The 23966-nt window shown below is 35.6% G+C and overlaps 2 protein-coding genes across 8 annotated transcripts in view; one reads left to right on the forward strand and one right to left on the reverse strand.

Moving 5' to 3' along the window:
- Window positions 1–203: 203 nt before the first annotated feature.
- Window positions 204–19620, reverse strand: LOC123527442 (transmembrane protein 107-like). The gene is made up of 4 exons (XM_053522613.1): window positions 19298–19620; window positions 4023–4090; window positions 1860–1894; window positions 204–421 (listed from the first exon to the last, which is right to left on the reverse strand). The coding sequence occupies exons 1-4, from the start codon at window positions 19379–19381 to the stop codon at window positions 204–206; spliced, it is 405 nt and encodes a 134-aa protein (XP_053378588.1). The 5' UTR covers window positions 19382–19620.
- A 4125-nt stretch (window positions 19621–23745) lies between these two features.
- Window positions 23746–23966, forward strand: part of LOC123526833 (coatomer subunit beta'-like) — a 37514-nt gene continuing 37293 nt past the window's right edge. For 6 of the 7 annotated variants that reach the window (XM_053523427.1, XM_053523429.1, XM_053523430.1 and 3 more), the window contains exon 1: window positions 23746–23865. In XM_053523427.1, coding sequence (XP_053379402.1) covers window positions 23863–23865 — 3 coding nt within the window. In that variant the 5' untranslated portion in view covers window positions 23746–23862. The remainder of the gene's footprint in view (window positions 23866–23966) is intronic. The other variant, XM_053523428.1, reaches the window with a different exon arrangement.

A 23966-nucleotide genomic window follows, 5' to 3' on the forward strand; every position in this document is an offset into this window, starting at 1 on the left:
CCAAGATTTTTTTTACATTACAACAGTAGGATAGTCATATTCCTTATAGATCTGTTACAAAAATTTCATTGTGAAATATTTTTTGTTAATAGATAAAACCCCCGAAAAAATTTTCATTGCCCTACAAATATGAAACCCCTTTTGGCAGTATTTTAAAGCAGACATATATCCCCTTTTTTTTTGGGAAATTATAAAAATTCCCTTTAATACAGGGGTTTTGGCCCCAAATTTAAAACGTTATTAATCAATGCTATAATGTAGTATGCCCCAAAACCCAAACCCACTAGGGCCCAAGTGAAAATTTTGGTAAATCCCGGGGCTGCGTTACAGAAGCCAAAAATATACCAGAAACGTTCACATGGCCACTCTCTCCAGAGATAGTATGACAGCGCCACTGACGCTCCACAGTGGGCAGAAATAGCTAAAATATTCGTCAAGGATCATCAATATCTCAAAGGGTTTAAAATTTTTCAAAAACCCAACAGGAATTTAACGAACTAGACCAAAAAAAAAAATTTGGGTAAAGGCTAAGGGAATTTAAAAATTTAAAGTTTACAAAAATATCTGTCAAAGCAAAACCCATATTGTATATTCATTAAAAATTCAAGGGTGATTCGGGAGTTTTTTCTCACTGTAATAGAATCCCGACAAAAAAATAAAATCCACTTCACTTAACCTTCAAAATGTGGACTCTAAAAATGCTTTATCCCCAAAAAACTATTTAACCCCCCCCAAAACCCCAAAAAAATTTTATGGCCCCCAAAATTATTGATTTCACAGAGGGTTTATTTGGATTAACAAAATTTAAATGTTGTGTTGTTTTATTTGTTTAAAAAAACAACAAAAACACAAAATAACAAAAAGAAAAACAACATTATTCCCACCAACAGCATTAAATTTTCTATAATTAATTTAAGATTAGATTTTTATACTTTTCTGCACTTTACATTCTAACTATTGTAACTGGTCAATCTCAATGCTTTTACCAGCAGGTCTTGTTATTCAATTTAGTATACTGAAAAAAAAGCACCAAAAATTACAGTTTCAATTTTTATTTTCTACCAGAAGAAGCTAAAATTATTGTGACTTAAGACAAAAGAATTCCTTGGCAGAAGTATGAAAACTAAAATTTGTTATTTTTTATAAAACAGTCCTACAGTTACTCTGTTATTTCAGCAACCTCAAGTCATCGTGGCCGAGTCGTCAAGATTTTTGACATAAAATTTTCCCACCCCTCATTTGCCCGGGGTTACAAAAACAATCTTTACTGCAGAAAGCTTACATGTGATTAGCAAAAAAATCTCAACTCTACCCTGTAAGCTTACTCAGACCTGATAGAACGCCCTGAGGGACACCTTGGTCTTCGTAAAAAATTAAAGCTGAAAAAAGTGGCCCGGAATCCAAAAATGGCAGTAAAACTTTAAAAAAAACCCCAAAAAACTAAAAATGAATTTTTTTTCATTTTCCGGACGGATTATCCCCTTTTTTTCTGCGGTGTGGAAAAAAAATTGCCCTTTCACCCCCCTTTTAGATGGGGTAAGATAAATAATGTTTCTGTTTAATTTAAAATTAATGCGTAAATTTTCCCACCCCTACGTAACAAAAAAGAGCTTAAAAGAAAAGCAAATTTTTTTAATTTATTTATTTTTTTCGGGTTTAAGGGGGAAAAGCATTTTAAAAAGAATCTATTTTCTAGTTTAAGGTGTGCAAGAAATATTGGCCCCTCAGGTAAATGGTTTTTTTGGTAACCCCGAGAGCCCTTTTTACGCCCGAAAAATTACCAAATTGGGGCAACATGGCTCCCTTAAAACCCCTTTAACCAAATGAAAAAATCTTAAAGTCTACGATAAAAGGGGTACACAGAAGGCACTGGAATGAGTAAACTGGTGAGCCCCTTCCAAAAAAGCCTATTAATTCTATGGCCCAAAAAAATCCCAGGGGCAACTGCGTCCCAAAGATCATCCCAAAAATATAAAAAAAATATTTTGAATTTTAAAACATTTTAGTTGAAAACTACTAGAAATTTATTTTTTAAATGCACATTTTTCCCCTCAAAAAATTTGGAAAAAAGTATAAAAAAAAAAAAAAAAAGAGCTGTCCGTAAGTCAGCCCCCGCCCCAACTATTCGAAAAAAATTGTCCCAAAAAAGAGGAAAAATTACCCCAAATGTAAAAATCCAAAAAAAAATTTTAAAATTCAAAAGGGGACATAATTTGACCAAAAATGCATATCAGAGTTATGGGCTTGCTGCTACCCACTAGTTTTAAAACCCCCGAGACAATGTGAATTTTCAATTCAATATCTGCTTTAGTTTTGGAGAAGTAAACTCGCATGTAAAACTTTAACCAGAATTTTTCTAAGTCCAAAAGGGGGCATAATTTGCCCAAAATGAAGGTCGAGTTATGTTGCTTGCTGCTATCAACTAGTTTTATAACCCCGAAGACACATGTGAAGTTTCAATTCAATACCTGTTTTGTTTGGGGATAGTAACTTGCATGTAAAACCTTAACCAGAATTTTCTAAGTCCAAAAGGGGCATAATTTACCCAAAATACATGTCAGAGTTATGGGACTTGCCCCAGTGGGGTTGGTTACGACCTAGAAAAGAAAAATAAGTTCCAAATCTATATGCCTTTTAGTAATAGCTGTATGTACTTGCACCAAAACTTCAACCAGGATTTTCTAAGTCAAAGGGGCATAATTTACCCAAAATACATGTTAGAGTTATGGGACTTGACCCAGTGAGGTTGGTTATTGACCTAGAAAAAGAAAAAAAAGTTACAAATCTATATGCCATTTAGTAATACTGTATGTACTTGCACGCAAAACTTTAACCAAATTTTTCTAAGTCCAAAGGGGGCATATTTGGCCAAAATGAAGGTCAGAGTTATGGTACTTGCTGCTATCAACTAGTTTTATAACCCCGAAGACACATGTGAATTTAAATTTCCCATCCCTGTTTTAGTTTTGGAGATAGTAACTTGCATGTAAAACCTTAACCAGAATTTTATAAGTCCAAAGGGGGCAAAATTAACCCAAAATACATGTCAGAGTTTTTGGGACTGACCCAGTGAGGTTGGTTTTGACCAAGAAAAAGAAAAAAATTACAAAGCTATATGCTTTTTAGTAATAGCTGTATGTACTTGCATGCAAAATTTTAAAACCAAATTTTCTAAGCCCAAAAGGGGGCATAATTTGGCCAAAATGAAGGTCAGAGTTATGGTACTTGCTGCTATCAACTGTTTTATAACCCCGAGACCATGTGAAGTTTCAATCAAATATCTGCATTAGTTTTGGAGATAGTAATTGCATGAAAAAACTTTAACCAAAATTTTCTAAGTGCAAAAGGGGGCAAAAATTTGCTCAAAATACATGTCAGAGTTATGGAACTTGACCCAGTGAGGTTGGAATTGACCTAGAAAAGAATAAATAAGTTTCAAAGCTATATGCCTTTAAAGGATAGCTGTATGTACTTGCATGCAAAAACTTAACCAAGGTGTGACGCCGACGCCGACGCCAGGGTGAGTAGAATAGCTAGACTATTCTTCGAATAGTCGAGCTAAAAAATAAATTGTTTATTTTCTAAGTTCAGTTTAACAGATTCTGGTCAAAGTTTTTATTTGAAGAAGATGGCACTTTTGCGCATAAAAATTTAGATCTCATTTAGACTTCGACTAAAAGATTTTCAAGAAAGCTGATAAAACACAAGAAAAAAAGACTATCAGTATATTGTGTGTTTCACAAATTCAATACTTTTGATTAAAAATCACACAAAATAGGCAAAAATTTGATGTCAGAATAACTTCCAAAATGTACATAATTATCCTTGCTGTTGCGTTCAAATTGTAATAATACGTCTCTGACTGTGATATTCTCTTGAAGAAAAGGATTGTCTGTCAGATGTATACACATTATAATATCACTTGGGCTGGGCCCTTGCGGTATTATTCCTTGGCATCTAAACACAAAACCATGTCTTTACTTAACAACAAATCATTTTCAGATTCATGAAAAAATACTCACTGCAGGTCTTTTTTATCATAGTCTGCCTGTGTATAAGTGCTGGGTAAACACGACTCAATATTGGGTCTCTGAAAGAGAAAAAGAGAGTTTAAACCCTTAGCCTGCTGGCGGCAAGTGATTCTGCCTTTGCGACCAGTGCAGACCAAGATCAGCCTGCACATCCGTGCAGTCTGATCATGGTCTGCACTGTTCGCTATTCAGTCAGTAAATGTTTAGTAAACACCCCTTCAAATGATAAATGGTACTGCCCAAATTGGAAGATGGACCAGTCCATAATAGAAATTTAGCATGGTAAGGGTTAAGGAACCTTTTGTTTACAGAAGCCTATAGCTTCAACCTAAACACTGAAACAAGTCATGAATTTCAGTAAAAAGATATGCACATGTCAAATCAGGAATGTCTGCTTGACACCACCCTCACACAGGAAAACTGACAGTCAAACTCAAGAGAGATTACAGTTAATATCTCACTCTCAAATGGACTTCGGCCCCATGAGACAGCTCTGCTGGTCTAATCCCTTCTTGAAACTATCGTATAATTAAAAGTCACCAGTCCTGTGAAAAACAACATTTTCCGCCAGCTACATTTGTGTCACACATGTATATTACACAACAATCAGTTACACTGATTTACCATGTAAACATGTTTGGCAGTCCTCAGTATTATAATTACTGAACCAATCATAATTTATAATAGTGCCGCAAGGAAAAAAGTCAAATTTTTTTTTTGAAAAGCAGTGAAATTATGGTTTTGGTTGGGAGATAGGAGGCAAGGTGAACTAGAATGTGTCTCTAGGACACAGGGTGTGCCCCCCACTGGTACATTTGTCACAAATAAGGGGAAATAATTCAAATGTTTGCAGTCTTAATGGGCTATAGCCTCAACAAACATTTTATGAAAAAGATTCATTATTCTAGGCCATATACAGTTATAAGAGCTATAAGCATCACAAACAAATAAGAGCTATAAGCATCACAAACAAAAAAATCCACTATTTTGGCTATTCAAGGGCCATAACTTTGTAATAAATGCCAAGATTCTAAGGAAGAATGCAAGGACACATCATGATAAAGACCCAAGCAAGGTTTCATAAATTTACATCAAATACTTTTTGAGCTAGGCACATAATTAGGTGAAAATGTGCACTTTTTTTACTATTTCAGGGGCCATAACTTAAGCAAGAGGGCCATGATTTGCCCATGAAGGCCCTGTATTGCTCACCTGACCTACTGACCTCATCATCAAGATCAACATGCTGACCAAGTTTCATTAAGATATGGTCATAAATGTGGCCTCAAGTGTTGAATAGCTTTTCTTTTGATTGACCCGGTGACCTAGTTTTTAACCCGACATGACCCATATTCGAACTTGACCTAAAGATCATCAAGATTAACATTCTGACTAAGTTTCATGAAGATACAGCCATAAATGTGGCCTCTAGAGTGTTAACAAGCTTTTCCTTGATTTGACCTATTGTCCTAGTTTTTGACCCCACCTGAACCGGATTTGAACTTGACCTGTGTAGATCATTAAGATTAACATTCTGACTAAGTTTCATTCAGATATGGTCATAAATGTGGCCTCTACAGTGTAAACTAGCTTTTCCTTTGATTTGACCTGGTGGTCTAGTTTTTAATCCTACAAGACCCAGATTCAAACTGGACCTTGAGGACAACAGATTAACATTCTGACAGTTTCATGAAGATACAGTCAAAAATGTGGCCTCTACAGTGTTAACAAGCTTTTTCTTTGATTTGACCTCGTGACCTAGTTTTTGACCACAAAAGACCCCATATATGAGTAACATTCTGACCAAGTTTTATTAAGATTGGGCCCAAATTGTGACCCCAGATAACCCAATATCAAACTCGTCCAAGATTTTGTTGAGGGTAACATTCTGCCCAAGTTTCATTAAGACTGGGCCAAAAATGTGACCTCTAGAGTGTTAACAAGCTTTTTCTTTGATCTGACCTGGTGACCTAGTTTTTGATCCCAGATGACCCAATACAATGTATCAAACTCGTCCAAGATTTTATTAAGGGTAACATTCTGACCAAGTTCCATTAAGATAGGGCCAAAAATGTGACCTCTAGAGTGTTAACAAGCTTTTCCTTTGATCTGACCTGGTGACCTAGTTTTTGACCCCAGATGACCCGATATCAAGCTTGTCCAAGATTTTATTGAGGGTAAAATTCTGACCAAGTTTCATTAAGATTGGGCCAAAATTGTAACCTCTAGAGTGTTAACAGTCAAATTGTTGATGACAGACGACTGACAGACGGCGACAGACACAGGGCAATCACAAAAGCTCACCTTGGAGCACTTTGTGCTCAGGTGAGCTAAAAATAGAGGTGTGCAAGTTTATATCATGATAAAGACTTATGAAAGTTTTCAATCATTTATATTAAATACTTTTTGAACTAGGGGTATCACAACTTCAAGGTGAAAATGTGAATTTTTGACTATTTCAGGGGCCATAACTCTGAAAATAGGGGGCAGACCAAAATGAACAAGAGGGTCAAGATGACCCTGGATCGCTCACCTGAGTAATATGAGCTACATGTTTCAAAATTAATGTCAAACTGATAATAAAATATTAAGAAAGTCCGTTGGTCACATATATAGTCAATGAAATTCAGTTTTACGACTGGTGTGCAAAACTGTGTAAGTCATCAAAATTTCAAGGCTGTATCTTAAACAAGAGGGCCAAGAGGGCCAAGATGGCCCTAGGTTGCTCACCTGAGAAACACACCATAACACAACATATTAAACAGAGTAAACATGTTTGACCTAGTGATTTCAGGGAAAAAAAAAATTTCGGGACCAATTATCATTAAAACTGGAGCAAAAATCATGAGTATAAGTAAGTATTTCTTTGTTTTGACCTAGTGACCTAGTTTTTGACCCCAGATGACCCATATTCGAACTTGACTAGATTTCTCAAGGCTATCATTCTGATCAAATTTCATGAAGATCAATTGAAAAATACGCCTCTATCGCATACACAAGGTTTTCTTTGATTTGCCCTAGTGACCTAGTTTTTGACCCCAGACTACCCATTTTCGAACTTGACCTAGATTTCATCAAGGAACCATTCGACCAGATTTTATGAAAATCCAGTGTAAAATGCGCCCCTATTGCATACACAAGGTTTTTCCTTGATTTGACCTAGTGCCCTATTTTTTTAAACCCAGATGACCCTATTCAAACTTGACCTAGATTTCATAAGGCTATCATTCTACCAAAATTTCATGAATCAATTGAAAATACAGCCTCTATTGCATAAAGAAGAGTTTTTTTTCTCTTGATTTAAACCTAGTGACCTAGTTTTTGACCCAAGATGACCCATAATCAAACTAACGTAGATTTCACAAGGCAATCATTCTGACTTTAATTTCAGGAAGATCAATTGAAAAATATAACCTCTATCGATACACAAGGTTTTTTCTTGATTTGACTTAGAGACCTCATTTTTGATCCCAGATGACCCATATTCAAATCTGACTTAGATTTCATCAATGCAATCATTCTGACCAAATTTCATGAAGATCAATTGAAAAATACAGCCTCTATCGCATACAAAAGGTTTTTCTTTGATTTGACCTAGTGACCTACTTTTTGACCCAAGATAACCTATTTTCAAATTCGGCCTAGATTTCATTAAGGTTGTCATTATGACTTAATTACAGGAAGATCAATTGAAAAATACAGCCTCTATCACATATAAAAGCTTTTCCTTGGATTTTTGACCTAGTGACCTAGTTTTTGATCCCAGATGACCCATATTCAAACTTGACCTAGATTTCATCAAGGCAATCAATCTGACCAAAATTCATGAAGATTAATTAACAAGAGGACCATGATGGTCCTGAATCGCTCACCTCTTCCCACATGATCCAGTTTTGAGTATGACGTCGTTTTTCTATTATTTGACATAGTGACCTAGTTTTTGAGCTCATGTGACCCAGTTTTGAACTTGACCTAGATATTATCAAGATAAAAATTCTGACCAATTTTCATGAAGATCCATTGAAAAAATGGTCTGAGAGGTCACAAGTTTTTCTATTATTTGACCTATTGCCCCTAGTTTTTTAAGGGCACGTGACCCAGTTCAAACTTGACCTAGATATCATCAAGGTGAAAAATTCTGCCCAAATTTTCATGAAGATCCATTCAAGGGTATGGCCTCTAAGAAGTCACAAGGTTTTTCTATTTCAAGACTACTGACCTAGTTTTTGACGCAGTTGACCCAGTTTCAAACTTGACCTAGATATCATCAAGATAAACTTCAGACCAACTTTCATACAGATCCCATGAAAAATATGGCCTCTAGAGAGGTCAACAACGTTTTTTCATTATTTGACCTACTGACCTACTTTTGATGGCACGTGACCACTTTCAAACTTGACCTAAATATCATCAAGATGAACATTCTGACCAATTTTTATGGGATCCATTCACAGTATGGCCTCTAGAGAGGTCACAAGGTTTTTCTATTTTTCGACCTCCCTGACCTAGGTTTTTGACCGCACATGACCCTGTTTCGAACTCGCCTAGATATCATCAAGATGAACATTCAGACCAATCTCATAAAGATCCTTGAAAAATATGGCCTTTAGAGAGGTCACAAGGTTTTTCTATTATTTGGACCTACTGACCTAGTTTTTGTTTGGCACGTGCCCCCACTTTCGAACTTGACCTAGACATCATCAAGATGAACATTCAGACCAACTTTATACAGATCCCTGGAAAATATGGCCTTAGAGAGGTACAAGTTTTTTCTATTTTTGACCTACTGACCTAGTTTTGATGGCACGTGACCACTTTCGAACTTGATTTAGATATCATCAAGGTGAACATTCTGACCAATTTTCATGAAGATTTCATGAAAATATGGCCTCTAAGAGGTCACAAGGTTTTTCTATTTTAGACCTACTGACCTAGTTTTTGACCGAACGTGACCCAGTTTCGAACTTGACCTAGATATCATCAAGATGAACATTCAGACCAACTTTCATACAAAATCCATGAAAAATATGGCCTTTAGAGAGGTCAAAAGGGTTTTTTCTATTATTTGACCACTGACCTAGTTTTTGACGGCACGTGACCCGTTTCGAAACTTGACCTAGATATCATCAAGGTGAACGTTCTGATTAATTTTCATGAAGATTTTGTGAAATATATGGCCTCTAGAAAGGTCACAAGGTTTTCTATTTTTAGACCTCTGACCATTTTTGAAGGCACGTGACCCACTTTCGAACCTGACCTAGATATCATAAAGGTGAACATTCTGACCAATTTTCATGAAGATCTCATGAAATATATGGCCTCTAGAGAGGTCACAAGGTTTTTCTATTTTTAGACCTACTGACCTAGTTTTTGATCGCACGTGACCCAGTTTCGAACTTGACCTAGATATCATCAAGATGAACATTCAGACCACTTTCATAAAAAAATCCCATGAAAAATATGGCCTCTAGAGAGGTCACAAGGTTTTTCTATTATTTGCCCTACTTACTAGTTTTTGAAGGCACGTGACCCAGTTTCGAACTTGACCTAGATATCATCAAGGTGAACATTTGCCCAAAACTTCCATAAAGATCCCATGAAAAATGTGACCTCTGATTTGGTCACAAGCAAAAAGTTTACGGACGCACGGACGGAAACGACGGAGGGCCGCGTGATCACAAAGCTCACTTGTCATTTTTGTGACAGGTGAGCTAAAAAATACAGCCTCTATCCCCATATACAAAGGTTTTTTTCTTTGATTTCACCTAGTGACCTATTTTTTTGACCCCAGATGACCCATTTTCAAACTGGGCCCTAGATTTCATAAAGGTAATCATTCTGACCAAAATTCTGAAGATTAATTGAAAAATACGCCTCTATCGCATACACAAGGTTTTTCTTTGATTGACCTAGTGACCTAGTTTTTGACCTCAGATGACCATTTTCGAACTTGGCCTAGATTTTATCAAGGTAATCATTCTGACCAAATTTCATGAAGATCCTTGAAAAATAAAAGCCTCTATCGCATACACAAGCTAAATGTTGACAGACGACAGACAGACGCCGGACATCGAGCGATCACAAAAACTCACCTGAGCTTCAGGTGAGCTAAAAACAAGAAAGTAGGTCAGCAGGTCAAGGTCACAGTCAAGTGACATCATATTACTTTGGGTCATCAGATAATTTATAATAAATAGTCTTGAAAATAGGACCAGATGAATGATTGTTTAAGTATTTTTCCTATATAACTCACATAATAACTAAGTGACCCCAGGGCGGGGCCTCTTTTAACCCAAGGGGCATAATTTGAACAATTTTGGTAGAGGACTACTAGACAATGCATCATACTAAATATCAAAAGCCTAGGTCGTATGGTTTCAGACAAGAAGATTTTTAAAGCTTTTTTCCTATATAAGTCTATAATTATGAAACTTGTGACCCCCAGGGCAGGGTCTCTTTTCATCCAAGGAGTACAATTTGAACAATTTTGGTTGAGGACCATAAGACAATGCTACAAACCAAATATCAAAGGTCTAAGTGTTGTGGTTTCAAACAGATTTTTAAACCTTTTTTCCTATATAAGTCTATATTAACCATGTGACCCCAGGGGCAGAGCCATATTTGACCCTAGGGAAATAATTTGAACAATCTTAGTAGAGGACCACTAGGTGATGCTACATACCAAATATCAAAGCCCTAGGCCATGTGGTTTTGTACAAGAAGATTTTCAAAGTTTTCCCTATATAAGTTTATATAAACCATGTGACACCCGGGGCAGGGCCATATTTGACCCTAGGGGGATAATTTGAACAATTTTGGTAGAGGACCGCTACATGATGCTACAAACCAGATATCAAAGCCTTAGGCCCTGTGGTTTTGGACAAGAAGATTTTTAAAGTTTTTCCTTTTGGTTGCCATGACAACCAGAGTTCTGCATGTTGTTGGATTTAACGTCGCACTGACACATGATAGGTCATATGGTGACTTTCCAGCTTTAATGGTGGAGGAAGACCCCAGGTGCCCCTCCGTGTATTATTTCATCACGAACGGGCACCTGGGTAGAACCACCGGCCTTCCGTAAGCCAGCTGGATGGCTTCTTCACATGAAGAATTCAACGCCCCGAGTGAGGCTCAAACCCACATCGATGAGAGGCAAGTGATAGAGTTCTGCATGGAATTCAATTCTTTGAACAATTTTGAAAGGGGGCCACCCAAGGATCATTCCTGTGGAATTTGGTGTAATTCTGCCCAGTGGTTTTCAAGAAGAAGATTTTTTAAAGAAATTGTTGACGGACGACGGACGACGCACGACGGACTACGCACAACGGACGATGGACATCAAGCGGTCACAATAGCTCACTTTGTCACTTCGTGACAGGACTGGTGAGCTAAAAATAAGAGGTGCACAAGTTCACATCATGATTAAGGCTCATGCAAGGTTTCATGAATCTATACCAAACACTTTTTGAGCTAGGCGTGTCACAAGATGAAAATGTGCATTTTTTACTATTTCAGGGGCCATAACTCTGAAAATGGGGGGCGGAGCCAGACGAAAAATAAGAGGTGCTCAAGTTCGATCATGATAAAGACTCAAGCAAGGTTTCACTAATTTATATTATTAATTTATATCAAATACTTTTTGAGCTAGGCGCATCACAAGGAGAAATATGCATTTTTGACTTTTTCAGGGGCCCTAACTCAGAAAATAGGGGACGGAGCCAGACGAAAAATAGGAGGTGTGCAAGTTCACATCATAAAGACTCATGAAGGTTTCATCAATTTATATCAAATACTTTTTGAGCTAGGCACGTCACAAGGTGAAAATGTGCATTTTTGACTATTTCAGAGGCCATAACTCAGAAAATAGGGGACGGAGCCAGACGAAAAATAGGAGGTGTGCAAGTTCACATCATGATAAAGACTCATGAAGGTTTCATCAATTTATATCAAATACTTTTTGAGCCAGGTGCGTCACAAGGTGAAAATGTGCATTTTTTACTATTTCAGGGACCGTAACTCTGAAAATAGAGGGCGGAGCCAGATGAAATATAGTAGGTGCGCAAGTTCACATCATGATTTAGACTCATGCAAGGTTTCATGAATCTATATGAAATACTTTTTGAGCTAGGTGTGTCACAAGGTGAAAATAGGTTCAGGTTTTATCAATTTATATCAAATACATTTTGAGCTAGGTGCATCACAAACTTCGGACGGATGGACAAGACCAAATCTATATGCCCCCCCTTTACTCATGTGGGGCATAAAAAACTCCTGTCCAGGAGATCACCTACAGCTGTAAGAAATCAGTGAGTGAATTACTTGCATACTGTCATTAATGTATATTGAAACTAATTAAAATTCCAAATCAGCCCTGTCCTTAGTATTTCCAGTATTAGGTTTTGACACATCTACAGTTCAGAAAATGTGAAAAACTCAGTTTCCATAAAAATGACATTTGGGACCATTTTGTCATGGCTTGTCACATTTATCACATTTACCAAATTTTGGAGTATTTTCCAGGCCATTGTGGTAATTACCAATGGGAATACATTTGTACCCTTCGGGCTTCGCCTGGGCAATACTGGGCCTGTGTTTATAACTGTTTAAATTCTGAAACTTAAACTTTAGAATTTGCTCTGTCATTATTACATAGAGTTTTATAATTATTTATTTAGTAAATTTTACTGCAGACAGCTCTTCAAAAATTCATATGACATAGATATACATTAAAGTTTTGGCTCCATGAAAATTTGCCATTTTTAAGTATAACGTTCAGATCGGTTTATATAATGATGAATACTAGTAGTCCTAGCCAACCATGATTTTATGGACAGCATTTATGGCAATAGTGTCTAAAGGTCAGTGATGAGTACCATTACATCAAAATCCCTCCATGCATGAAAAAGAAATGCTCCAGACAAAGTCATTCTTAAATTTAACCTTTGACCTCTGAGTATGTCCTTGACCTTAGACTTAGGGACCTGGTTCTTGCGCATGACAATCCGTCTCAGGGTGGTGAACATTTGTGCAAAGTCTTTTATCAGAATGCTTGCTTGTCGTTTAGAAAACTATAGGAACATGCAAAAGGACACCTGATCCCTTGATTTCACCAGTTTAAATTTCTCTTGGACAAGAAACGAAAAAATTCTTACAAATGGACACAGTTGTGCAGAGGTGCACATTTTGGGCCATATATCCTTCGATCATCTGTTTTGACGCTCACGAGTTTTGACGCCCTTATTTATTTTGCTGTCAAATAGGTATAAGTGACCTTTTATGATACCAAATTACACATGTTTGCAAAGCAGGCATTATTTTACCTTGCTCAAATAAAACATTAATGCATTCAACAGATTTACAGTAAGATTATATTATTTCTTCATACTTTGGTGTATTTTTATGTCTTTTTAATAATGCAAAAATCTCCAATCCTTTAAAAGCCTAATTCTTACAGGCACAACTGGTCAGGAATTCAGATCTTGGTTTTCTCTTTCCCTCAGCTATTTTTCAAAGTCACAAGACAGTTCTTTGACTGAAATTTTGAATAAATTTTAGATTTTTCACTCTTTTATAGGCTATACACCTTGTATCATTTGAAAGCATTAAATTAATTTAATTGAATATGGTTTTGCTGCTCTTTGTCAAATCTTGTTGTAAATAAAGAAGGTCATGTTTCTAATAGGTTTTCACAGAAAGTACCAAAGTTTAGAGCTGTTAGAAAGGGTTATATATTTTGGGGTCCTCACTGTTTTTATAATGAATGACTGCTATTAACAATACATAAAGTGAATAAAAAAGATCACATTTTACAAAGAAATAGCAAAAAGGTCTCTTAAAAAGATTAATATTAATTTGTTTATTGTCATTTTAAGTTTCAGGTCTCAACTGCATTCAAATAGAATTATACCAGCCAATTATGATTTTGGCCATATAGGCTCCAGAAAAGTGAAGTTTTGGTTAAGAGTGCCAGCCAATCAAAAGGCGTCATTTCTCATGAACCTTAAAAATATGGATGCCTTGATGGTCGGTCAGCAATAATACAAATATTGACACCTTTTTGCCCACAAAATTCACAAAACAGGAATAAAGGGAGACAAGCCATAGTTTATAACGACACTATTTATTTGTATAATTTATCTATATTACTAATGAAATATATGTCAGAGTGCTTAAGGGCGTCAAAACTAATGACTCTAGAATCCCGGCACAACCAGTTTTCAACCGCTTAACAAGTTTTCTGTGCAGTTTTGTACAAATGCAAGTCCAAATCTTTGGTTTATTATCTAACACTTTCTATCAGCATAAGTGCTATAAAAGTATACCATTTAAGTTTCAAGTTTCTAACTGATCGAATCCCTGGCAGGATGATTTTGAAAGTCATCAGTAGGAAGTCATGCTGAAAATTTACAACCTAAATTCAACTACAGGTGGTATTTTCCTTCCAGCAAAGAAACAGCACTAAACTTTTACTGTAGTTTATTACAACATGGCAAACAATAATACACCCAAAAATTTAAGTTGGCAACAAACACTAAAACCAACATGGCAGATCAATATACTGTAGGTACACTTGCCTAAATGGCACCTAAATTACAGGGGTAGGGGAAAAATAAATGGCAGCCCAAAAAATTATGCATTATTAAAGAAATATATCATGTGCTAATTACTCAAGAGAACCAGGGTGTCACATCTGCTAGATTGACAGCTGTCACATATGACAATGTATTATATAACTGCTAAGCTTTTGACACTCAAGTATTTCAAATTGCTTAGAAAATGAAAAAAAAATGTTGCAAGGACAGGCATCATGATTGAATTGTCAAAATAATTTAATAATAATATGGCGCTTCACAATTCTGGCAGTAAGCATGTTAGTGTTATTTCTAGAGTGACGCAGCGGACGCCCCGCCCTGCCCTTTTTTACTGCCGCCACGCTGCCCTTAAAATGTGCCCTCTTGCCTTTGATCTTCTGCTAAATCCCGCCAATTTCCCTTTTGACATACCTCGACGATTTTTTGATCAGCAAATTACGTCATGGCGAGTGCACACAGGTAATGAGAATCAGTGAAGTGTTAAAACTAATTGATAAAGAGCATGGATCCTGTGTAATGTCAAAAAAGCGTTCGTAAGCGGCAAGGTGATTACCGAGCACGTGAAAAGTGCCCTAGATTTTTTGTGCAAAATTTAAATTAGACCGTTGTTTAGTATAATAACAAGTATAATATCAATGCACATTGATTCTACTGTAATTTCAACTAGAAAATGCACAAATTTTAATGAATATCGAAAGTAAAAGAAAGTTTAGAATGTCCGTTCACGAATCTTATTACTCCCGATGTCGTATGCAATTTTTCCATATTTCCTTCAAAAAAGCTGACTGTCGGTGTATTTTTTATGATGAGAAACATCAAAATTTGAGGAACTGTCTTTGGTTTACCCTAGTGGGTCATGTAAACTGAGTAAAAGCTACTTTCAGACAACATTCCGAAAGTGTACTAGTATCCGGATAGTATATTTTGGATATGCGTTTTCGTAAACTTTAACCTGACTGTAATAGCACTTTTCTGTTAATGAAATATTGATGAAAGACCTGATCAATACAACATGACTTTTGATAATTATTAGTTTACAATGTGACCTGAAACAGACCTTTTACTATGTTGTTTACAACATGATCTTGGTTTCAAGATTAAGCTTATATTAAGGCCCTCCACTATTTCATATGAACAAGTTGACATTCTTGGTGCCATTTTTAAGAGAAAGGCTAGAATGGTTTAACCTAAACTATAAAGTAAATAAAATGTCTTTGTAAACTATGTTACTGTTTTGGGGAAGATTTACCACTTTATTCTGTGACATTTCTTTTAAATGTGCAATAAACATAAATGGAATACATATTAACTACAGACATCTAGAAATTCAACTGCTGCTATGGTAACTTCATGTCTAAAAGAGCATCCTGACCCTTTCGGACAGCACCCTGCCCCTTTTAGGCAGCACCCTGCCCTTTTTGAACTCTACAAATAACACAATGTGTTAAGCAATAAACATTTAGTGCAAAAGATATATAAATACTGATATTGGCTCAAGCAAGAATAGGTAGTAGAGAAGGAAATATGCAGGTTTTTTAGTAATAAGAAAAACCTCATGAAAACATAGTATCCTGGATGTACCAATTACCGGTGTATTAATGATTGATATTCCACAATACATGACATTTGATTCATATGCTTACTAAAATTAAACTCACTTTCAAGAAAAAGGTATTTTCTTTTCATTAAAAGTTAATTTTATTCACCTGGGAACAGAATTATCGTCAATAATAGGTCATGTTTTGACCTACAATGGTCGCCATCTTGGATGTTTACAGTTACCTATTACCGGTGGAATTGTGGGAAATAATGCTACTGCATTAAACTTCCATCCAGAAACACAAAAATAACAAATAAACTCAGCTTAAAGTTCTGGCTACTGGATTATTTAATCTGCTGTGGAGAAGAACAGTATATTATAACATATAACATGAATAAAATAAATGAATAATATCACAAACAGCACTTTGTCCCTTTTTTGTCAAAATCACAGATAAACCAGAATTATCACATTCAGTGGTGATTTAAAGAACTCATCATGACTCCTTAAAAACTTCACAGCACAGCAGTATTTCAGGTGTGTCCAATCAGGGTTTTTTCTAGCTAATTTGGGAACATAGCCTATACCCCCAAAATTGGGAATTTTGACGCGTAAATGTTCCAAATTGGGAAATATTTAGTCCCATATGATATAATAAGGATGTGTTTAAGCACTTTCTCATACACTTGTTTCACATTGTACAATCTCTTTAACATACTGCCATTACAAAATTGTCCATAATTTGGTCAATATTTGTGCAATTTTGATGAATTTTTTTTCAGAATGTAGATTGGGAATTTTTGCACTCATTTTGGGAAAAATACATACTTTTTGGCACTGGGAATATAGCCGAATAACGGCTATAAAAACGGCCGAAAAAAAACCCTGCCAATGACCACACTTATCACACTTTAGCTTGTAACTGTAATGAAATAAACAAAAAAACTTACCACATGCATAACATGCACACAATATTGAATGAAATTTGATTTCTCAGTTCTTAACAATGAAAAGTCGGAAGTTTAGTCCAGTAGTATCGTTCATCAAAAAGGGCGCCAAAAAGCGCATGTGTGAGGCAGTGCTTGATGACGTCATTTACAAGAGGAAACTCCTTCTGTCACTTATTTTCTGGGGAATTATTCATAATTCATCGAGTGTTATTGAAGTTTATCAGTAAAGTACACTGGAAAAACATATTTTCTATCAAATCATATAGAATAACAGGGCCTCCTCTGGGTTTTTCATACTTGTCGCCAACCTTTTCGCCAATTTGAAAAAGTTGGAGCCACTTTAGAGCCATTTTTGAGCCAAAGTTCTGAGCCACTTTTATTTCTCTTAGTTGGCTGTCATAGTGTGCATAGAGAAATAAAATATTGTAAATAATTTCATTAGGAATAATAACAAGTTTTGAAGGTGCATTAGTTTATTGTAGAAGTAATTTTTATTTTTATAGCTCTTTGGTCAGAATTACCAATTTTTCAGGACTCATTTATTTTCGGAAAGGAAAATTCAGATTTTTTTCTATTCTAAAAGGTCGAGTTGAATACTTGTCGAATGATTTTTAAGAAGCCATGGTAGCAAGTGATATCTTCCAGCTTCTGAACATTTCAAAGAAATTAACCAGGTCCAGGATACAAATTGAGGTCGATGTGTTTTTGTTTTCGGATCCATCGTTAAAATCTTTTATGAAAACTGAGGAATTACTAAATTATCTTGCAAAAACTAACAAATTAAATGTGTCTTTCGTACTTATTTAAAATTCGTCAGTCATACAACTGCATGCCACAAACATGTCAATCTTTTTTTTTTTGTAAAAAATCACAACACATAAAGTACACCGTAATCGGCGTTAATTTTGGTGAATTCTCGGCAGAGGTCAAACATACAAGCTGGCAGATGTTTTGATTACTGGTTAATCATCAATTCACACATTATTACGCAATTATCTTCTCAAAGTGTCAACCAACTTCAATAGTCGAATTGTCAACACTGCCTAGACTGGTTATCGATTTTATTCACTACCGGCGTCTAGGTAAACATGTGTATCGGGAACCAATTATTGGGCCGCTTATATCACTACGGAAAAAACAAATGCCGAGGAAAAAAAAACTATGCGCCACTTATTTTCGCCAGTTCGCAAAATTTAGCGCCAAATTCTTAAAATTATCGCAAATGGCGACATTGGTGATCGACAGCGGAGGCCCTGAATAAATAAATAACTTACCCTTAGGAAGGACATATTTCATGGAAGATACACTTGATGAATAGTCGTGTAATTTTGTAAACAAAGGATTCCGGAAGTGCTCTTCAGGAAGTAAATATTCGAGATTTTCGGATTGCACCGGTAATAGGTAACCACCGGTAATAAGTGATGTGGGGATACTGCTACATAAATGGAATTTATATAATTTTCTAAGTACCCAAACTGAATGTGAATAGGTTCCTAACATGTTGTTTCCGCTGTAAATAGTGAGACAATCACAACTGATAAATTTGGCTTGTAAAGAGTTTTATCATACAAAGTCCTGGGCGGTGGAAAATAGTTTGTGTTTGAAAATAGGTTGTGTGGGGTAATATGAAATTATGCATTCGACAATCAGTCAGGGGTGTAACTGTTTCAAGTTATCACTTTTTATAACCCATTTGAGTTATTGCGTTTACTTTCATAACTTGTTTCAGTTATCGTCAAATATTACAAAGCCCTCTTGTGTCAATTCCTTATTGTGAATGTGACTAATGCAATCATTTCCTGAATCCTTCGTCTTTTATCTTTCCAGCTATGCAGTTTTTTCTTTTACGCAAGGCTGATAAAGTCTTACGCAAATGGTTTTAAAGCTATAAAACTCTTAACATCCCATTATGCTCATCAGGCCATGATCAGACTAAAAGAGAATTTGATTAACCACAGTTTGCTACTAATTACACTTTAAAGGTCACTTTGTGAGAACAGCAAAAAGGCTTTTTTTTAATAACTTACCTGGGTTATCTATATTTTATAACTAATACAGGTTATAAAATACTTGAAAAAGTAACTGAAATAGGTTACATAACTTAAAACAGTTACACCCCTGACTGACAATTGGAAATTTTCTTGGCAGTATTTGTAACGTGATTAAGTATCAACTTTTACCTACCCGTGACCAAAAAATTACTAAAACAAGCACAAGGTGTGAGACAATGGTCAGGAACCGGGCTGGCACTATTCCTGTAACCTTCATTTTGACGAATATGACAAAGCTTCCTTGCCGACCACCACTTTTCTTCACTGCTGTTACTTTTATCCTTAAAATGGAAAAGACAATATGCTTATTCACTAGAAGAGATATAAACTGAAAATTTCCGTAAGACTTTTTTCAAATGGAAGCGCAAATCAGCCACATTATTAGCCAGAAGCAGTTCAAAGTTGTGCCCGATCTTGTTTGGCGGCCATTGCATTTCTACTCTCGTGCCTGGCGAGATTTCCGGTATATTCAACCAATTTACCCAAATCCTAAACATATGTAAAAATGAAACCTTAAACATAGACTCTTCCGAGCGTTTATACTGACTGTTATAACTCAAGAATACGTCCGTGTCCAGGATTTTTTTTTGCTGGGGGGTGATAATTATTTCGTTATTATGAGATAAAAAAAATCACTTATTTTTCGTATTTATATAAAGGCATGTTTAAGAAAGTAAAAATATAGAAATATAAAAATAGGCAGTGGCTAGGATTACGATATGGCTTATTTTCGTAAAAAGAAATATCTTATTTTTGCACTTTAGGCCTACCGATAATTATGTTAACTGACATAACTTATTTAAATGCTTTTGACGGTCAAATAAAGGATGTATTGCGGTAAAAATAATTACTTAAAAGCAATTTAATGCACATGCATTTATAGTGATTGAAGCATTATGCAGACAATCAGTAAACGTTCTGTGTACTTTAAGACCAATCAAACTGCGAACATAATTATACTGAATTGCAATCAATCAGCAAAAATAATTGTCCCTCATCATTATTCATTCTAATTCAACTATGATCTTACAAAATAGCTTCTTTAATTTGTCATGACGGTATATTACGGTATATATAATATTTTTAGGACGTCCTGGACTGGGCCGTCTTGGTCTAAGCCGTTTTGGATTCGGGCCGTCCTGACCCGCATTCGGGCCAACTTGGGGTGGGTTCGGGGGTATCGGGAGAGGTAGAGGAGAATCCCTCCCGATGTCGAAATTTTTTTTTTTCAATATGGCACATGAAAAGATGCATTTTCCTGCTACCTGAAACATCTTTAGTTTAACCATATTTTATTGCTCATATATACATGCAAACTGATACATAGAATTACAAAAATACAAAAGCAAATGGGTTGGGCAACAAGTTCTAACAACATTACATTAAGCCCTTCCCAGTGAAACATCTTTAAGGATGCTTGAATGTTTTTATATATAATGAAAAGTCTATTTTTTAATCATTTCATCAAGCCTTTTCAATGTATGTATGATTGTACAGTCACAGTGTATGGACTTCATTTTTCTGTATGATACCCAGGTCTCACAGTATTGGCTCTGATACTACCAGTCCAATGTATAACCAGCTACCAGTAATAAAGAAGCTAGTGGTTTGAAAATCAACTTTATTTATCATAATGAAACAATAAACTATATGATTGTCTTTATAGTTCTCACTCAGTTTTATTAACTTGATTGTCAGCAATAATTATACTACATTTTAATCAAATGAATAAAATTTCATTCATTCTACCCTTTACTTTCAATCATAATATAAAAAACTTCCCCACCTCAGAAAGGGGAGATTGTCTGAATTGTGACTTTCGACGAAAACCTGCTGAGTGCGACCCTGAAGGAAGGACTTGACCCAAGAAGTGAAATGTGGGTTGACACATAGTCTTTGTAACTTGTGGACTAGTTTGTGATGATCTACCTTATTAAAAGCTTTGCTGAAGTCCATGACTATGATACCTGGGATGTAATGTATCTCAGATATCATAGTCATGGACTTCAGCAAAGTTAGATGCTAGTAATTTTACCCACTGGATATGGAAAATCATTAACTTATGACGTTTTGCAGAAGAATTCAATTAGTTATTCTTAATTACAATGCTATTTTCAATACTAGATACCTCCGTAGAAAGAGAATGATTTATAGAGAGTTACTAGTAGATAATAGATTTCTATACGTATTCTACAACATGTATAATATAGCTTATAGTTGTGTATAATAATATAAATAATTGTTAAAACATTCATAGCTGTAGGTTTAACATGTTATGTTAGTTAATTGAACGGACCTTTCAGGATTAATAAGACAATTTTCTTTTATGCATTAAATACCAATGTTTAAATCGAGCTACATTTCTCTTTGGGAAAGCCTGGCTATTTTCAGATGAGCATTTGTGCTGTGGATTATGGTATTCGTACAGAAATCTTTACGTTTGTAATTGGTTTGTTACTGACTCTGTATTCTTTAAAACAAATCAGTGTAATAGACTAACCTTAAACATTCCCCTTAACATTGTCTGATCTGTCAACATTTTGTCTGATCTGGTTAGCGGCAATTACCTATAACTGGTCGTAAGTTTCACCGTATTTTTGCAACCTTTCCGATAAGATAAGATTTTACACACTAGCTTTTTTTCAGACAAAAACAAAGTAATGACAAGAATAAAACGGACTCGTGTATGGTTAAATATAAATTTGAGAAATGATGTCTTCTTCCAAGAGATAAACAAATTAATCTAAAGATAGCCAATATGCATGTATATTTCACTTTAAAAAGGTGATTCTTTCTACCCGGCTACCATGATTCTCTGGAATTCTTTGCCGGCTGACATTGCTCAGGCACCTTCCTTGGACCAGTTTAGGCAAGGGGTAACCAAACTGGGCCAGGACTTCTGAGTGATCAGGCTGCTTTTAATCCTCTTACTGTACATTTCGCCTTTTTATTAGCACTATCAGCTTTGTCTCAAATTCTCACAAATTCTTTATGTATTACTTTATTTCTCCTGTACATTCCTGCTTTTAAACTCTTATGCACTGACGCGCACCTGCATAAAATACTCGCAAGGGTGTCATGCAGTATTTATAGATAGATAGAAGTACTCTGTTACGGGTCTAATACCATAACAAAGCTGTATATAATTATCACTTCTCTGTTAAAATTGATTGTTGCGAGTATCCCCTGAGATGTAGATTAGTTATGCTTTTGTAATGCGCATTAGTTGAAGTATCTTACTGAGCATGGCAGTTGTGGATGTGCAAAAAATTACATACATTTCCTTTGTCATGCAGTGGTAATTCAATAAAATACAGACTCATATTAATCAAATAGATTGAAATGTGCACCAATAAACTTGGGAATTTGAATAAATGTTATCCAAAGCACTGGAGAATTGATAATATAAATGTCACTTCTTTCAGACCGTTTTAACATTCTAATAAATCAATGGTTTCAGGTATAATTTGACAAAAACTATATACATACCATAGAAAATGCAGATAATAAAATCAACTTAATAAACAAAGTAACTAAATAAACAAAGTATCTTGTTTGTTTGTTTTGGGTTTTACGCCGTTTTTCAACATTATTTCAGTCATGTAACGGCGGGCAGTTAACCTAACCAGTGTTCCTGGATTGTGTACCAGTACAAACCTGTTCTCCGCAAGTAACTGCCAACTTGCCCCACATGAATCAGAGGTTGAGGACTAATGATATCAGACACAATATTGTTTATCAAATAGTCACGGAGAACATACGCCCGCCCGAGGATCGAACTCACGATCCCGCGATCCATAGACCAACGCTCTTAACTACTGAGCTAAGCAGGCGGGTACTCACAAAGTATCTTGACCTGTTTTATTTGGAAAAATATAATAGCCCCAACCGCTAGCTTAATTGCTTTGAGTTGCTTTGATATTCTTTCACCTCCTCGATATTTGCATTATCGAATGCAACATACTAACCTGATCTATCAAAAGATGATGGATTTCCTGGCATCTGGCGAAACTGCATAGAAAGTTTACAGACACTATAATATATATATAATGTGGTGAGATGATTGCAAAGAATTTTTGGCACGACCCTAAATGTTTTTATGCTCTTAGAGAAAAGTTTTTTCAACTTTTTAACAAAAAGTTGCAAAACTGCACTTTTTATGCTTTTAACATGGTCAGTGATTTTAGAAATCAACTTACTGATGCTCTAAAGGCATAACCCCCTTATTTGTATTCATTTTTTTAATACAAAAATAATTTCCGAAAAGTCTCCCTTAATAAAAAAAATCCAAAAAAGTATTCTAACCCCAATTTTTTTAGTATGTTACCGGAAACAAAGATTTTTTTTAAGCTTAAACAATATAATCAATGCATGAATCGCTAGTTGTCATTAACAGCGCGAATGTCATCTGGCATGGGAGTGTCAGCATTGGTAAAATCACCGGAAACATCAGTCCGGTGTGCAAGAGAAAATGGGTCCTGCTGCAGCCATTGGAAATATGTCAATTTTATATAGACTAAGAAGAGCAGCTATTTATTGTAACATACACTCCGAAGGAGATTTGTTATAGTCTATATTGTCGGTATATATTGTGAATTTGGGTGAATAACAATCCCGCTTCCTGTTGCACATGCGCACTTGTGCGGCCACGTATTTTGGTCCAGCACGAAAAAATATCGTTAATATATCAAAAAGAACATGGTAAGTACTTGTCTTAGGAATTGATTTTCAATGTATCTCTTTACAAATTATTCATTTGAATTTAAATATCAATATGTCATTTTCCACAGACTTACGCTGAA

The sequence above is a fragment of the Mercenaria mercenaria genome, chromosome 14, assembly GCF_021730395.1.
Source record: "Mercenaria mercenaria strain notata chromosome 14, MADL_Memer_1, whole genome shotgun sequence".
NCBI classification, from domain to species: Eukaryota; Metazoa; Mollusca; class Bivalvia; order Venerida; family Veneridae; genus Mercenaria; species Mercenaria mercenaria.